The sequence below is a fragment of the Arvicola amphibius genome, chromosome 17 (assembly GCF_903992535.2).
Source record: "Arvicola amphibius chromosome 17, mArvAmp1.2, whole genome shotgun sequence".
NCBI lineage: Eukaryota > Metazoa > Chordata > Mammalia > Rodentia > Cricetidae > Arvicola > Arvicola amphibius.
In genome coordinates, this window is record NC_052063.2 from 42,411,142 (window position 1) to 42,429,218 (window position 18,077).

At 42.3% G+C, this 18,077-nt stretch overlaps 1 protein-coding gene and 1 non-coding gene across 2 annotated transcripts in view; one reads left to right on the plus strand and one right to left on the minus strand.

The window, feature by feature from the left end:
* Positions 1-404: 404 nt before the first annotated feature.
* Cpsf6 (cleavage and polyadenylation specific factor 6) overlaps positions 405-18,077 on the plus strand; it is a 41,732-nt gene continuing 24,059 nt past the window's right edge. The window contains 3 exon segments of the mRNA XM_042054248.1: positions 405-478; positions 1,675-1,930; positions 6,037-6,133. Coding sequence (XP_041910182.1) covers positions 405-478; positions 1,675-1,930; positions 6,037-6,133 — 427 coding nt within the window.
* On the minus strand, positions 533-636 carry LOC119803750. The gene has a single exon (XR_005283710.1). It is a non-coding gene; the product is annotated as a U6 spliceosomal RNA (small nuclear RNA).

An 18,077-nucleotide genomic window follows, 5' to 3' on the forward strand; every position in this document is an offset into this window, starting at 1 on the left:
CAGAGGTTCAGTTTATTATTATTGTGGTGGGAAGCATGGTAGCACTCAGGCAGACATGGTTCTGGTATGTAGACTGGTCTGGTCTTGAACTCACAGAGAGCCACCTGCCTCTGCTGCCAGGTGCTGGGATTAGAGGTTTATGTCACCTTGCTCTGCCGAGATTAAACAACATAAAAAAAACCCATGTTGTCAGACTCTCACGTCATAATTTCTGATTTAAGACTTAATTGATGGAGGCCTAACCACTTAGAATGCTGTGTGTGTTGCTTTATTTTAAATTTTCTCAGGTTGTCAAATGTGATGGTACAGACATTTAATTCTAGTATTCAGGAAGCTGAAGTAGGAGAATTGCAAGTTTGAGACCAGCTGGGATGTACTTACTGAGACTGTCTTTGAAAAACATCATGGGGGTGTCAGAAGGAGGGGGAGAGAAGGAAAAGAGATGGAACAAAACCAGCATGCTCACCCAGAGGAAATGGTACACACCTTTAAGCCAAGTAAAACTAGAAATGAATATCCACTTTTTAAATTAAATAATATGGAATGTTTCAAGAACTTGCATGTCATCTTTGTGTAGGGACCATGCTAATTTCTGTATCATTCCAATTTTAGTATATGTGCTGCTGAAGGGAGCAGATGAACACAGACTTTTTCGAAACAAGATTTCTCTGTGTTGCCCTATCTGTCCTGGAACTTGCTCTGTAGATCAGAGCTGGCTCCAAACTCACAGAGATATGCCTACCTCTGCCTCTCAAGTGTAGGGACTAAAGACATGCTGCCCAGCATGAATACCTACTTTTTAAAAAGATACTTATTTATTTATTATGTATATAGTGTTTTGCCTGCATGTATGCCTGCATGCCAGAAGAGTGCACCAGATTGCATTATAGATAGTTGTGAACCACCATGTGATTGCTGGGAATTGAACTCAGAGCCTCTGGAAGAGCAATTAGTGCTTTTAAACCTCTGAGCCATCTCTCCAGCCCAGTAAATACCTACTTTTAAAAGACAGGATCTCACTATGTAGCCTAGGTTGACCCTAAACTCACTGTATAGCCCAAGCTATTGTTAGCCCCCTCTGCAGTACTGGAATTACATCTGTAGACGTGCACCACCACCTAGTTAATTACTAATAATGTGTTTAAATAAGGGTCTCACTTTGTTGCTCTGGTTGACCTAGAAATCACTGAAGACCAGGCTGACCTGGAACTCATATAGATCTGTCTGCCTCTGCCTGCCAAGTTCTGCAATTGAATGTATACAACAGCACACTTACTAGCATTGATTTCTGTTTTAAATGAGGCTCCCAGCTGGTAGTCTGGTAGGTTTACGTCAAATAAAGATGATCTGGTATATTTACTGTCTACCTTCTTTACATTTATAACCTATATAACCCTCTATAGTCCACACAGCTGGTGAATTGGGTCCAAGACCAAGTAGCAGTGGGATTTTTTCCTGGTGTGAAAATGTTACCTAACTCTTGACCAGTGGTAACATATCCAGTAGAAGACAGAGTTACTTGATTTAGCCATATCAGTGAAGGAGCCAAGACAATTGTCACCACCAAATAGGAGTTTCTGTTTTTATTTATGTCTGAAAAAATTTCAATGGTGGGAATATTAACAGGAGAATGATTCAGTAAAGAACATATAGTAGTGGGTTTGATGATGTCAGTGAGTTTGGTGATGTCAGTGGGTTTGGTGATGTCAGTGAGTTTGGTGATGTCAGTGGGTTTGGTGATGTCAGTGGGTTTGGTGATGTCAGTGGGTTTGGTGATAGTGAGTTTGGTGATGTCAGTGAGTTTGATGATGTCATTGACTTCATGACTCAGCCCAAAGATCAGCTTGGACATTATGCAGAGAATTATATAAGAACTGTCTGTCCCCACAAGACCACAATCTTCTCAGGCCTAATACCTGATGGCTGCACAGTATTACAAAGATTATTCCTAAATTAATACAAACTTTGGATTACTTTGTCAAGGACTCTGGGGGGTTATATTTGAAGTTGTTTTGTATTGATCCATTACTCACGTTTTGGCTTCAGACCAGTGCTGTGGTAAACTAACAGCAGTTCAAATGCAGTTTTGATACAGTTCCTAAGCGTGACTTCGGGCTCTCTAGAAGCAGAAGCACTCTGTCGCGCGCAAGATACGCTGGCTCAGGTGGGACTGCTCAATTGGCAACCGAAGATGTGTTTACAGAGTTAGATGTGTGAGACACTTTGCTCTCCCAAGTCACCCCACGGAGTGGTTTGACCTTAACTAGCTCACAAATTGAATATCGGTTTTTGCAGACAAAAGATTAATTACCATCTACCATCACAGGTAGTGGTGTATGAAGATGACATATTGCATCTCTGAGACCTGAAGCAACTGTGATCTATTAACTGTCAACATGATGGGGTCTGGAACCACTTGGGAGCTAAACCTCCAGGCACACATGTAAGGGATTATTTGAAGTCTTAGGCATGCTTTGATGAATATGTTGCTCACATTAACGGTGGTAGGAAGACCTACACTAGAAGTGGGTAGCACCATTCCCTGACTTGGGTTCCAGACATAAAAAGGAAAAAGGCCCCGAGTATATTCATACCATCCTTCTCTGCTTCCTTGTGCAGATGCAATGTGACCAAGAGCCTATGACTTCCCTACGATGATGGACATGGGAGAGTGGCACAGAATAAGCCCTTCCTTCCTAAATTGTTTATCCCAGGGGGTAAGAGCAACAGAGAAAAAAAACAAAGACAACAAGTTATCAAATTTTGTCCTTTCATAACCCACATGTCTGGGTCACTGCAGAAAAGGATGGAATCATATCTATAAAGCATCCGACAGTTTCCAAGAGAGATAGGTATTTAACAATGCCATATTTCCTCTCTACCCTTACTCCTGCTGTCTCGTACACTCCTGAAAATGTTTCTAGAGGTGAAGCCATGGGAAGATGCTTGAAGAAGCTTCACTCCATCTCAGCAATGTGCTAGCCTCTCAAAGACAGTGCAAAGTGAACATTCACACAATTTTGAGTCCAGATTTTGCTCATTCCACACCAAACTCTTCTCCTTGGTGTAATTATGAAGTGTGATAGCCTTCTGACATCACCTTGTTTCCTCTGCCTAATACTTTCTTAGGACAATGGATTGAAGATCTGTGTCCATGCTGCTAAAATTCATATGTTGGCCCTTAAGCCTTGGTGTGACAGAGCTAAAAAAGGAACCCTAGAGAAGTGGTTAGTTTGTAAACATAGAGCCTTACCAAGGACATCAATGCTACCTCTATTTCCACCAAAACACTATATAGAGACAATGACAATCTGTGCATAGGAAGCCCCCATTTGACACTGAAACTTCCTGCACCTTCATCGTGGCTGTTAAGGTTCCAGAACTCTAAGAATTAAATGCTTCCCATCTAAACTACTCTGTCCATACTAGTTTGTTATAATAACCTGAACAAACACTAGGTTAAAGATGCCTTGGTAAGTGGAAGACTTGTATGACAAGAACTTTAAATCTTTGAAGAAAGAAATTGAAGAAGACACCAGAAAGTGGAAAGACCTCCCATGCTCTTGGGTAGGCAGAATTAATATAGTAAAAAATGGCAATCTTACCAAAAGCAATCTACAGATTCAATGCAATGCCCATCAAAACCCCAGCAAAATTCTTCAAAGACCTCGAAAGAACAGTACTCAACTTAATTTGGAAAAGCAAAAAAAAACCAAGATAGCCAAAACAATCCTGGGCAATAAAAAAACTTCTGGAGGCATCACAATCCCTGACTTCAAATTCTTCTACAGAGATACAGTACTGAAAACAGCCTGGTACTGGCATAAGAACAGACAGGAGAACCAATGGAACCAAATAGAAGACCCAGATATCAATCCACACATCTTCGAACACCTGATATTTGATAAAGAAGAAAAACATATCAAATGGAAAAAGAAAGCATATTTAACAAATGGTTCTGGCATAACTGGATATCAACATGCAGAAAAATGAAAACAGACCCATATCTATCACCATGCACAAAGCTCAAGTCCAAATGGATCAAAGACCTCAACACAAAGCCAGCCACACTGAACCTTATAGAAGAGAAAGTGGGAAGTACACTTGAACACATTGGCACTGGAGACCACTTCCTAAATATAACCCCAGCAGCACAGACACTGAGAGAAACAATAAATGGGACCTTCTGAAACTGAAAACCTTCTGTAAAGCAAAGGACATGGTCAAAAAGACAAAACAACAGCCTACAGAATGGGAAAAGATCTTCACCAACCCCATATCAGACAGAGGTCTGATCTCCAAAATATACAAAGAATCAAGAAATTGGACACCAAAAGATCACATAATCCAATAAAAAAAATGGAGTACAGACCTAAACAGAGAACTCTCAACAGAGGAATTTAAAATGGCTGAAAGACAGTTAAGGGAATGTCCAACATCCTTAGTCATCAGAGAAATGCAAATCAAAACAACTCTGAGATTCCATCTTACACCTGTAAGAATGGCCAAGATCAAAAACACTGATGAAAACCTATGCTGGAGAGGTTGTGGGGAAAAGGAAACACTTGTGCATTGCTGGTGGGAATGCAAGCTAGTACAGCCCCTTTGGATATCAGTGTGGCAATTTCTCAGAAAATTAGGAAACAACCCTTCTCAAGACCCAGTAATACCACTTTTGGGTATATATCCAAAGGATGCTCAATCGTGCCACAAGGACATGGGCTCAACTATGTTCATAACAGCTTTGTTTGTCATAGCCGGAACCTGGAAACAACCTAAATGCCCTTTGATCGAAGAATGGATAAGGAAAATGTGGTACATTTACACAATGGAGTACACAGCAGAAAAAAATAACGACAGCTTGAATTTTGCAGGAAAATGGATGGAGTTAGAAAATATTATTTTGAGTGAGGCAACCCAGACACAGAAAAACAATTACCACATGTACTTACTCATAGGTGGTTTTTAAACATAAAGCAAGGAAAGCCAGCCTAAAAATCACAATCCCAGAGAATTTAGACAACAATGAGGACACTAAGAGAGACTTACATAGATCTAATCTATATGGGAAGTAGAAAGTAGAAAAAGACAAGATCTCCTGGGTAAATTGTGAGCCTGGGAACCTTGGAGGAGGGTTGAAGGGGGAAGGGAAGAGGCAGGGAGGGAGCAGAGAAAAATGTAGAGCTCAATAAATATCAATAAAAAAAATAAAAAATGTAGGAAAAAAGCCTCAGGAAAAAAATACTTTCAAGAGTATAGGTTAGGGTTGAATTTGACTTTTTCTGTCTTACCTATTCAGATTGTCCAGTTAGGCCTTGAACTTCTGATCTGACATAACCTCACTAGTGGCAGAGACTGCAGTTCTGTACCATCAGGCCTGGCAACTGTAGCTACTTTAAAATCTACTCCTCTTTCTTTGGTTTCTAAAGAATTTTTACATGGCTCAGTGGTTGAGTGCATCCTTTCAGGTACACACATCAGATGGCACACAGCTGCCTATAACTCTAACTCCAGGAGATCCCTCGGTCTTTTAGCTTCCACAGGAACCTGCATTCATGCACATATTCACACACGCACGCGCGTGTGCACACACACACACACACACACACACACACACAAAGATGCCTCGGCAAATATTCACTATTCATTGTATGAAGCTACTAGATTAAAGAAATAAAAAACTATAAATAGAGAATATTATATAGAGATAGCAAGAAAATTAAGATATAGCTAAAAATTAGAGTAGTAAGTGCATAGCTAGCTACCAATTGGGCAATAAGGGAAGCAGAAGACTTACAATTGCACTTTAGACTGTCACAAACTATTCATTTTTTGCATGTGTATATATGTTAATTTTACTATTATATCTTTAACTTTTTAACTCTTTTATAAGTGATATATCTCATAGACGCTGGAGACCTGTAAGGAGAAAGCAAGCTATAGGTGCGCTAGTTAAGGTTGGCTAGTAGCTATAATCAATTAACCCCAAAACGTCTAATGGCCCCAAAACTATAGATATTTATTTTTCACTTTCAGAGCAAGACAGTTCTAGGTGGTGAGACAGGGGGCGGGGGTGGAGAAATGGGAGGAGGGAGGGAAACTGCCTTTTCTACATTGACACTTCAGAGCCAAGGTCGGTAGGCTTTGCCATCTTTAGCTGTGGTTATGAAGGTCACCTGAAAACCAGCATCAAGAAGACAGGAAAAGAGAGAACACAAGATACTACCCAGAAGACGATCATTACAAGGCTCTCCCACAAGGCCATGCACTTCTGCCTTCAATGATAAAAACTCAATCACTTGACCACACTAATCTACAAGAAAGGCCGGGAAATATGGGCCCCTGTATTCTCTACAAGAGAGGGTGCTGCGGAAGGACCTTCCGCTCCTTCAGTCAATAGCCGCTGAAATACCAGCCCACTGGGGCGTGGTCTATTGCTCTTTTAAAAAAGAGCGGCACGCCTTGGCTGGCTCTCTTGGTTCCACCGCTTGGTTCTGGCTCTTGCTCCAGCGACTAGACTCCTTTCCTGACTGTTGTTGATGTTTTGTAAGTTTTACCCCTAAAATAAATACCCCTTTAAATCCAAACTGGTGTGGGATTGTTTTGCACATTAAAAGGGAAGTTCCCAGGGTTGATCTGCAGTTAGCAGTCATGGGTTACCTTTGATCAAATTCTAGATTCCCAACTTGGGGAACTCACAGCTAGATCTAATGACTTAATTAGGGCAAAACCCTCACTCCAAAGACAAAGAGATGAGAAGGTGTTTTGACACATCTCAGTTTACCTTTAAGATCAGAGAAAGTGTGCCAGTCCTAAGTTTACTGAGAGTGCCCACCTACACTGGCTCACTGAGTTGTTTTCTGAACTTGCAGGATATGGGCAGGATATTCCACAAATACAAAGGGATAAACACCCCAAAGACAAACCTCAGCAAAAGGTGGAGTGGATCTGGCAGCTAAGAACAGGTCCATCAGGGTTTCATTCCTATCTGCCAGAAAACAGAAACAAAACAAAACAAAAGCAACAGAAGAACCACATGCCTCTCCACAGATGAATAGCCAAATATATTGGTAAAGTCACAAAATTGGGATAGGACACAGCAATAAAGCAGGAAAACAACAACAAAAGATTCGTACAAGTAACGTAGATCGCATTGATACTAAGTTGAATAAAATAAACCAAATTTAAAAGAATCTATACTTAGATATCATTCAATACTTTTACAAAGTTCAAGAATGAACAAAACTAATCTGTGATGACCTGGGCTGACAACACACACCTTTGAGCCCAGCACCTGGGAGGTGGAGGTCATCCTTGGCTACATAGCAAGTTTAAGATGAACCTCGGTGCACAAAACCCCGTATTCTTCACGGTCCAGAGAATATATATAGCCATATTTCTACTTTAAATGAGTGGGTTTATTAAGAATATAACAAGCTAAAGTAAAAGAATAAGTAGCAGGTGCTAGACTATCAGACAGCAAAGAATCATCAGATTGGGTATTCAAAATATTTAGCAGGGGCTGGAGAGATAGCTCAGTGGTCAAGAGCACTGGCTGCTCTACCAAATGACCCAAGGTTTGAATCCCAGCATTTGTCTAGCCTCCAAGGGCACTGAATGCACATGGTGCACAGGCATACATGCAAACCCAACACACATACACATAAAACAATTAGCATAAATCAACTGAGAAAGTCAACTGCAGTTTCTGCCAGAGTCCCCAGCAAAGTAGAGTGCCCCATTGTGTAATGCTTTCAAGTTTTTTTTTGGGGGGGGGGGGGTTTCGAGACAGGGTTTCTCTGCAGCTTTAGAGCCTGTCCTGGAGCTAGCTCTTGTAGACCAGGCTGGTCTCGAACTCACAGAGATCCGCCTGCCTCTGCCTCCCGAGTGCTAGGATTAAAGGCGTGCGCCACCACCGCCCGGCTTGTAATGCTTTCAAGTAAAAGAGCCGATAGGCATCATTGAAATGACATCATCAGATCAGGTGTTCACAACGTCCTGCAAAAGTTGAGGCAGTCGCCTAGAGTTCCTGGTTGAGGTTTCTCTCCACAAATGAGTGTTGCATGGATGGCTGAACTCCTAGTCTTTCTTTTCCACCACAGGCACTCTTATAGGGAGAGTAGAAAAGAACAGTGTAGGAGTAAAAATGTATTATCCAGCTATGGGGCTATCCACCTATATCCCAGAACTCAGAAGGCAGAGCTGGGCAGATTTCTGTGAGGTTGGGGTCAATCTGGTCTACACAGTGAGTTCCAGGTGAGCCAGGGCTGTATAATGAGACCCTGGCTCAAAAAAACAAACAATCGAATGAATAAATTAACAAAAGCCCCAATAACGTTTTATCCTCGAAAATATCTAGAACATAGACCATTTCCAACAGAAGTTACTATTGTTTAATCCCAGAATGTAAGTCTGAAAGGCTGATGGAGCCAGGGTTCTGGGAGCGCAGAATTCTGCCAAACTCTCTGATCATTAGTACATCCTTTGGGGGCATATAAAGGAACAGTGAAGACTCAGAACTCCTCAGACTGAAAGTTACTGTCTAAAATTCAATTTCATGGGCATGACACAGAGTTGGAGTTTTTATTACAGTAATCAGTAATGAAAATCTGGGGTGAATTAACTGTGTGAGCACAAAGACTCTAGACTGGGACAGACAAATGGGAGGCCTTTCCTGCTGCTGCCATCCTCAAACTGCATTGAGATTTGTGACCCTGGGGTTCTCAGCTGGAGGTGGGGCCCAGAGCACTCAGAAAGCTTTTCATTTATTGGGGAGTCTCAGTTTAAATGAAGCAGCAGGTGAAGCCTCTCTGATACTACCACTGCTCAACATCTGCCCTAAATAAATTCCTCCAAAATGTGGATCTCTGTGAGGAGACTGTGAAACCTCTGAACTAGATGGCTCCATGTGAAGAAAAAGGTTCCCTGGGGATGAAACTGCCAAAGCCATCTCTAGGTGTGTGTGCCAGAAAGAAGAGCAAAACGGTGGGAAAGCAGGCAGATTTTATAGGACAGGTGGGGTCTTTTAGCTGATACAGGCTGCACGAATTGACTGGAACTAGATGCCCTTGACTAACACAGTTGACTTTGGGGGTGGATTAAGGGATATTCCTGGTGGTTTAAGGGAGGTGCCTGGTGGACAGAAGCCCACCTTTAGGTCTCTGTTTACCTAATAAAAGTCTTCTGTTAGCCCAGTCAAATAGTCCTTCTGTTTAGGATGTTATCACCAGTACTGCCATTTTGGGGGACTGCTTCAGAGACGACGTGGTCCTAACACTAAGAAAGTCAGTGTCTGTATTCTTACAGATCTGTCTCCTTGTAAACCAGGCACCTTGACTAAGGATCCTGAAACAGGACTATGTCTCCCCCTAACAATGCACACAGACTGGTTTGATGTGGGATTTCCCTCTGTATGCTGTGACTATCATTGGTGAATAAAGAAACTGTTTTGGCCTGTTGATGATAGGACAGAGTACAAATCGGTGGGAAAAACTGAGCTGTATGCTGGGAGAAAGAAGATGGAATGAGAGAAAAGCCACGAAGCTGCTGCAGGAGACAAACACGCTGAAACTTTGCTGGTAGGTCACGATCTTGGGTTGATGCACTGTTTAATAGAGATGGGCTAATTTTAGATATGAGTTAGCCAGAAATACACTTAAGCTATTGGCCAAACAGTATTGCAAATAATATGGTTTCTGTGTGATTATTTCAGTTCTGGGCATCCGGGAACAAACAAGCGGCCTCCAAACTGGACACAATAGGGTGCTTATAGGGCCATTCAATATCTATATCATCTCAACGAGGGTCTCTTCAGTACAGATGGACTTCTCATCAGTGGCTCAGAGTGTGTGTGTGTTTGTGTGTGTGTGAGAGAGAGAGACAGAGACAGAGACAGAGAGAGACAGAGAGAAAGCATGTGTCTGAGAGTGAAGTGTGTGCATTGTGTGTGTGAGAGAGAATGTGTGTAAGTGTATGAGATTGTGTATGTGTATGTATGTATATGAGAGAGTGTGTGAGTGTATTGCGTATTGTGTGAGAGAGCATGTGTATATGTGAGTGTATATATGACAGAGTTGTGTGTGTGAGAGAGCGAATGGGTGTATATAAGAGTGTGAGTGTGTATATGTGTGTGAAGTGTGAGCGTGTGAGAGAGTGTGTGAGAGAGTGTGTACATGTGAGAGAGAAAGTGTGTGAGTGTATGAGGATGAGTGTGTGTATGGATGAGAGTAAGAGTAAGTGTGTGTATATGTGTGTGTATGTGTGTGTGTGACAGAGTTAGTGTGTATGTGAGAGAGAATATGTGTGTGAGTGTGTGAGTGTGTGTGAGAGAGGGTGTGTATGTGTGTGTGTGTGTGTGTGTATCTGAATTTGCCGTTTTGATACACGAACAACTCCCTAGTGTTACGCACAGTTGCAATGCTGTGCAGGACACCTTCAGACCTTTCTTGTCATCACTAAATTCTAGGCCAGGTAGATACTCTAGCCTCGTCTCCCTCTCCTCCAGGAAACCCATAGTAACGACCTTTCTCCTAGAAAATACTTCCTTGGGATACCTTTAAAATGAGAGGGACATGCAGACTGTGCGTTACAAAAATGATTGCAACAATGTTTCTGATCGCACATACTGTTCCAAGCCTCGTCACTTCTCCATCAGTGCCAGGTTCCCAGATACATCCTCTCCTTGAGCCTGGGCAGGAGTTTGTGCATGTCTCAGTGAACAGACTGTAGAAGTGACACTGTATGACAGATTTGTCATTAAAAGGTAGCATGACCCCTTTGGTTCTCTCTCTCTCTCTCTCTCTCTCTCTCTCTCTCTCTCTCTCTCTCTCTCTCTCTGTGTGTGTGTGTGTGTGTGTGTGTGTGTGTGTGCTCATGCATTTAGAGCTCAGAGTCCTGAGCCACTGGTAAGTCCACCTTGTTTTAGATATTTAAGCCTCCCCCATTCCAATCTCCTGCTGACAGAATCTGCCTGTTCTGTCAGGAGGCATGTGCGTGAGTAGTTGCTTCCAGTTTGGATGATTCCAGCCTAACCATTGTCTAACTGCAGCTGCACAAGCAATCCTGAGCATGAACTACTTTGCTGAAACCCATAGACCCCAATAGCCACAAGAACCCATAATAATAACACAACATTCTAAGTCAGGAAGTTTTAGCTAGTTATCCATCCTGAAGAGGATTTTGGTCAGATGCCTACTTCACTTTTCCATAAAAACTTCTAGAAGAAATTTTATTTGATAACTAAAGCAATGTTCCCAACTAGCAACAGTGTAGAACAACCATGCTTCAGGCCTTAGCAGAGAATACAAAGCCAATGATCTGTTCTCCACCCTTGTTCCGCATCTGGTTCGAGGAAACGATGCCGGCAGAGGACTCTTGAAGGGCCTGTGTGCTTCCCTCGATTTCGTATTCTTTGATTTCATTCACATTTAGAAAGCTTCCAGCTGAGCAGTATTTCCTTGGTGAATTGCTTTCAGTAAGCTATACTGTGCAGGTCACACTGGAGGTTCATAATACTAGAGGCTCATACCTACTACAGCGTGTGGCTGCAGGAAACGCCATAGCCTGTGCTGTAGAACAGTATCAGGCATCTGCTTACCCCATCTCCATCGTGTTCCAAGAATAAAACTCTACCTTGCAGCTAATTTCCTACAAGATGCAAGAAACCAGAATCATTTGCCTTTGTAGACAAGATAATGATGCTTGGCTTTCATTTCTTTCAGTAGACAATCCAGTATGTATTTGTAACTTGGCTTAGATAATTAGGTGCTGTGTTATTACTTGTATATCTCAGTTCATTCCACCCACTCATGTTTGCCGGGATGATGGCTTTATTTATTATTTATATTTTTTATTTGGGTGCATGTTTTATCACAAGCTCTCTGAAATCCCCAGGGAGGAAGACATAATAATTATAAGGCAAGAAGTGGATGAATATATAAGCAAATTACTCTTCTGAGACCTTGCCAAATTATAGGCCTCCTATAAGCCTGATTTAATGATTCATTCATTTGTTTCCAAACATGGATTAAGCATCTATTATATCTAGGCAATTTATTTCCTTCACAACTGAAATAACACTTGGACTCATTGTCTTTGCCTGTAGCAAAAACACAGTGCCTGAGTGTTGTCTCAAAGCTTGAGGTCCGGTAGCAGCAGCCAATTTAAAATAGCGACATCTCTGAGGGTCCGTGGTTGTCAAGAAGCCAACTCTCCCGATCTTTTCGTAAATGAGCCAGGAAGATGAGAGCTATGAGGTGAATATACACATTCTTTAGGCTCCTAGCCAGAAACTTATCTACAATCCCAGAACTTGGGAAGCAGAGGCAGGCAGATCTCTGTGAGTTTGAGGCCAGCCAGGTCTATAAGAGCTAGTTGCAGAGCTGGGCGGTGGTGGCGCACGCCATTAATCCCAGCACTCAGGAGGCAGAGTCAGGCGGATCTCTGAGAGTTTGAGGCCAGCCTGGTCTACAACAGCTAGTACCAGGACAGGCTCCAAAGCCACAGAAAAACCCTGTCTAGAAAAACCACACACACACAAAAGAGCTAGTTGCTAGTTGCAGGAGGACAGGCTTCAAAGCTACAGAGAAACCCTGTCTCGAAAAACAAAAAAGAAACTCTCTACAAGTTTAAAATTTGTTTAGTTCAAACTTCTGAAACACTTGAAAGTCCCTCTGAGTTTTGGAGAAAATGTTGGTAAAGCTTGTCCCTTGGAGTTTCTTTGCTGTTCCCATGCTGAGAATTCATTTAGCCTCTGCCATCAGTGGTTCTCCTTTGGGAGGTGATTGACCCTTTCACAGGAGTCACAGGGGTCACCTAAGACCATCTATATATCAGGTATTTACTTTGTGATTCATAACAGTAGCAAGATTACAGTTATGAAGCAGCAATGAAAATAATTTTATGGTTGGGGGTCACCACAACATGAGGAACTGTGTCAAATAAAGTATCACAGCATTAGGAAGGTTGAGAACCACTGCTCTTCCTGCTGGCATGTGTACCTCTTTGGTTTGTGATTTGGCTGCTAGCTTTCCTTTCATATTCATTCTTTGCTTCTTATTCGAGTCACCTGCAGTCTTCATGCAAACCAGCTTTCACAGCTGTCCTTGGCGCATGCTAGACCCTCCAACCTGGTAACTCTCAGCTTTCCCTCCTGCCAATTATAATGATACTTCCACCGGTCCCTTCCATCCTCCTGATTGCATCTATTTTCTGCACTGTTTGTGCTGGCCTTTGCTAGTCTTTGCCAGCAGGGGGCTCTGTATATCTGTTGCCAGGAATGCCTCCTCCTTCATGGGCTATTTTTTTAAAATTGTTTTTAGAGTGTTCATTCCTCACTGGTAACATTCCTGGTAAATGTGATGACTACCCGTGTTACTTTGGAATCTAGATAACAAAAAAGATGCTTGAAACCCAAGTACAAGCAGTGCTAGTCCACGACTTCAATGCAACCCTGAAGGCAATATACTAAGATCTCCATCATTTGCTTTAGCCCTCCATCAACACCATCTATCTTCCTTCCCTCAACAAAAATACTCACCTTTAAAAACTATTCAGAGCTGGGTGGTGGTGCACTCCTTTAATCCCAGTACTAGGGAGGCAGAGGCAGGCAGATCTCTGAGTTCAAGGTCAGCCTGGACCACAAGGGTTAGTTCCAGGACAGGCTCCAAAGCTACAGAGAAATCCTGTCTCGAAAAACCAAATGAATGAATGAATGAATGAATGAATGAGCAGATAGATAGATAGACAGACAGACAGACAGAACGACAGATAGATAGCTGGATAGATAGATAGATAGATAGATAGATAGATAGATAGAAAAAATTTGTTCAGACCAGCTATCCCAGAGTCAAAACAGGTCTTACACACAACACACCGTACATCTTTACCCAAAATACTCACTTTCACAGAAACTGATTTCCTTATTTTGTTATATCTTCAAACACCGGCATTGCTTTCAGGACAGGACAGAACTGGTAGAAATATGTTTTTAATGGAACGCCTGCTAGAATCCTGTCAAAAAGTATGTGGCTTTTTCTGTTTTTTTTTGTTTGTTTTTGTTTGTTTGTTTGTTTGTTTTTGCTAATGGGGACCATGAAAATATATTTAATTGGGGAAACATCATGTAGCTGTTTTTCTTTTATAGAAAATATTTTTTTAATTTTTATTCATTCATTCACTCGTTCATTTTGGTTTTCCAAGACAGGGTTTCTCTGTAGCTTTGGTGCCTGTCTTGGAACTTACTCTGTAGACCAGGCTGCCCTCGAACTCACAGAGATCTGCCTGCCTCTGCCTCCAGAGTCCTGGGATTAAATGTGTGTGCCACCACCACCCGGCTGTAGAAAATAATTTAACCAAGGCAAATTTTGACTTGGGGTTCACATCACTCAAAGGCCCAGAGTGAGGGCGAGCTGTAAGAAGCTTAGAAATACAATACTAACCATACCATGCCACAAAGAACAAGGTTTCCTGCCATCTCACTCCTCCCAAGGCCTCATCTTTAGTTTCTACACCAAGACATTTGAATTGTTTTAGAATTCTCTCATAAACATGGAACATGGAACATGCAACAAACCCGCTTAGGAGTTTATTAGACGGAGAGTGTACAGGCCTGGGGAATTGATGTGCAGAAAGAGAGAGAGAAAGATGGGGCATCCAGCTTTTTAAAAGCTGCCTGGTGCGTGCACACAGGGTATGGGAGTGACTACGTCATACACAGATGACAGGCTCACGCATGTGCACAAGGACTTAGCTGAGTCATAGTGGATGTAACCACACATGTGGAGAGTTGAGATGTTTGACCTCACCCTGAGGTGGCTGATTACTGTTGTGTTTTTCCAGGCTCTGTGGAACTGGCTGGCTGGCAGCTTGGACTTTGCAAGATGCTTGAAATGCAGAAAATTATGTCTGGAAAATTTTTAGATCCTAGTTATAAGGGAGGAGAGTCCCAAGATGGAAGATAAAGGAGGGTTCTTTTTGGGGGGATGGAGGAGGGAATTTCCCAGAGGTTCCTGAGACCAGGAATGATAAGGGAAGAATTAAACGATACTTTTCTGGGCGAGACTTGTCCATTTAGGCAGGTCCAATTGACTCCCTGGAACTTATGAAAAATGTTTCAAAAGAAATAAATTTTAGACATATTAAAAGCTTATGATTATGGAAACAGAAGACCCAGCGGAGGGTGAGTGTGTCTCTGCAGACATTCCTTGACCCCTGAATCTTTCTGGTCATTCTGCAGGGGTTTCTCCCCAGGCCTTCTCTTCTTCTATTCCTATCCCATCCCAGCAACCCTAAAGCACCGCTCCACTCCTTAGGGGCCACAAATCCGCCCTGCCTGGCCGGTACCCAGGCCGGGAGTCAGTGGTGAGGTGGGGAGTTCCTTTATCTCACTCAGCTTGCCGCTGGCAAGCTGGGCCTTTGTCTGAGATACCTGCCCAGCAAGGAGCCATTAGCCTGAAACTGAAGAACCAGTGGAGGATTGTGCTGCAAGGTTCGCTGTGGGATACTCCATTCCACCCTGCCCCCACCTTTGCCCTTTGGCCCCTGCAGTGTCCCTAGGCTTTCAGGAATCTCTGATTCAGTGCTGTGGAGTTCCATCTGGACGGGTGAGTGTGTGCTATCCTGGGGCGACCTGTCCTGGAAGAGAGCACACCCCCCCTCCCCCAGAGCCTGGTGCAGGGGTGTCTTTGGTACCAAGACTACCCTAGTGTATTCAAGTGTCCTGCTCCTGTACCAAGGCCACCCACACAGAGGTGAGATAGGCTGCCCTCTAGGCAGGTTTGAGGATTCCGGCAAGGGAGTGCTGGCTCCTTCAGATTGTGCTGCAAGGAATAGCTCCTGCTCTGGCTCTGAGGAGAGCCACCCAGATTCAGTCACAGCAAAGATTGGACCAAGACACCAAGTCTATCCTAGCTCCATTTGAAGAAAGAGATGGGCAGGCGCCAATGCAAGATCTAGCCCAACAACCTGAAAGGCAATATGACATCACCAGAATCCAGGCTTCCTGAAACAACAAGAATTGTACACCCTACTCCAGAGGAAATAGAAGAAATCGACCTTAAACAGTACTTTATGAAAATAATAGAGGACCTTAAACAGGAAGTAAAAAACTGCCAGAAAGAAATGGAGATGACAAACAAAAAGGTAGACGAAATAAATAAATCTCTCAAAGATACCCAAGAAAAACAAGAAAAAGCAATCAAACAGGTAAGGGAAACAGTACAAGACCTGAAAAATGAAATGGAGGTAATGAAGAAAACACACTCTGAGGGAAGACTGGAAATGGAAATTCTGAGTAAACGAACAGAAACTACAGAGACAAGTATTTCCAACTAGGTTTCTCTTGTTAAAACTCTCGTGGCTAAACAAATGTGACTTTTCCATACAACTTGTTACCACCGCCATTCTGACTGAGGTCAGGTGACCTTACTGCCTTCTTAACTGAGGTCAGGTGATCTTACCTCCATTTTTAACTGAGGTCAGGTGACTTCACTACCATCCTAACTGAGAGCCTGGTCAGGTGACCAAGTCCTGCTATCTTTACAGAGGTATTCCCTGCCTGGTTCCCTAGTGCTGACTCTGTTGCATGTTTGTTTTGTGTAGTGGCATGCCTTTCATAGGGCCCACCAAAGCATACACTTTGTCCAATTCATGTTCACTATGTGTGTGTGTATGTGTGCATACATGTAATTTAAATACACCTATGTTTACTGTTAAATGTTATAACTGTCTGTTCATTGTATCTCATTCCAGACTTGAAAGCCATAAGTCTCTTACATAAAATACTATATATTTAATCCAACCCTGATTTAAAATAGATCAAACTTTTCTCTACTATTGTCAGTTCTGCCATTAGCCTTCTACTGTAAGCAGTTTTTCTTCTTTCTGTCTTTTTACCTGTTAAGTTGAGCCAGTAGAGTCAAGCTTGGACCCAACTCTCCAGGGAGATTCTATACTGTAGTTATATCTAATAAATAACCCTCAACTGCTCAGAGATCTGGGGAATATGACACTTAAATATTTAATTATTAAAAATTCTTCATATTGCTGGCATAACTGGATATCAACATGCAGAAAAATGAAAATAGACCCACATCTATCACCATGCATAAAACTCAAGTCCAAATGGATCAAAGACCTCAACATAAAGCCAGCTACACTGAACCTTGTAGACTAGAAAGTGGGAAATACACTTGAATGCATTGGCACTGGAGACCACTTCCTAAATATAACCCCAGCAGCACAGACACTGAGAGAAACAATTAATAAGTGGGACCTCCTGAAACTGAAAAGCTTCTGTAAAGCAAAGGACACAGTCAACAAGACCAAGCGACAGCCTACAGAATGGGAAAAGATCTTCTCCAGCCTCATATCAGACAGAGGTCTGATCTCCAAAATATACAAAGAACTCAAGGAATTGGTCACCAAAAGAACACATAATCCAATAAAAAAAAGTGAAGTACAGATCTATACAGAGAACTCTCTAATCTAAAATGGTTAAAAGACAGTTAAGGAAATGTTCAACATCCTTAGTCATCAGAGAAATGCAAATCAAAAACAACTCTGAGATTCCATCTTACACCTGTAAGAATGGCCAAGATCAAAAACACTGATGACAATTTATGCTGGAGAGGTTGTGGGGAAAAGGGAACACTTCTGCATTGCTGGTGGGAATGCAAGCTAGTACAGTCCCTTTTTGATATCAGTGTGGTGATTTCTTAGAAAATTAGGAAACAACCTTTCTCAAGACCCAGTAATACCACTTTTGGGTATATAACCAAAGGATGCTCAATCGTGCCACAAGGACATATGCTCAACTATGTTCATAGCAGCTTTGTTTGTCATAGCCAGAAACTGGAAACAACCTAAATGCCCCTCGATTGAAGAATGGATAAGGAAAATGTGGCACATTTACACAATGGAGTACTACACAGCAGAAAAAATGACATCTTGAATTTTCCAGGCCAATGGATGGAGCTAGAAAAACATTATTTTGAGTGAGGTAACCCAGACACAGAAAGACAATTATCACATGTACTCACTCATAGGTTGTTTTTAAACACAAAGCAAAGAAAGCCAGC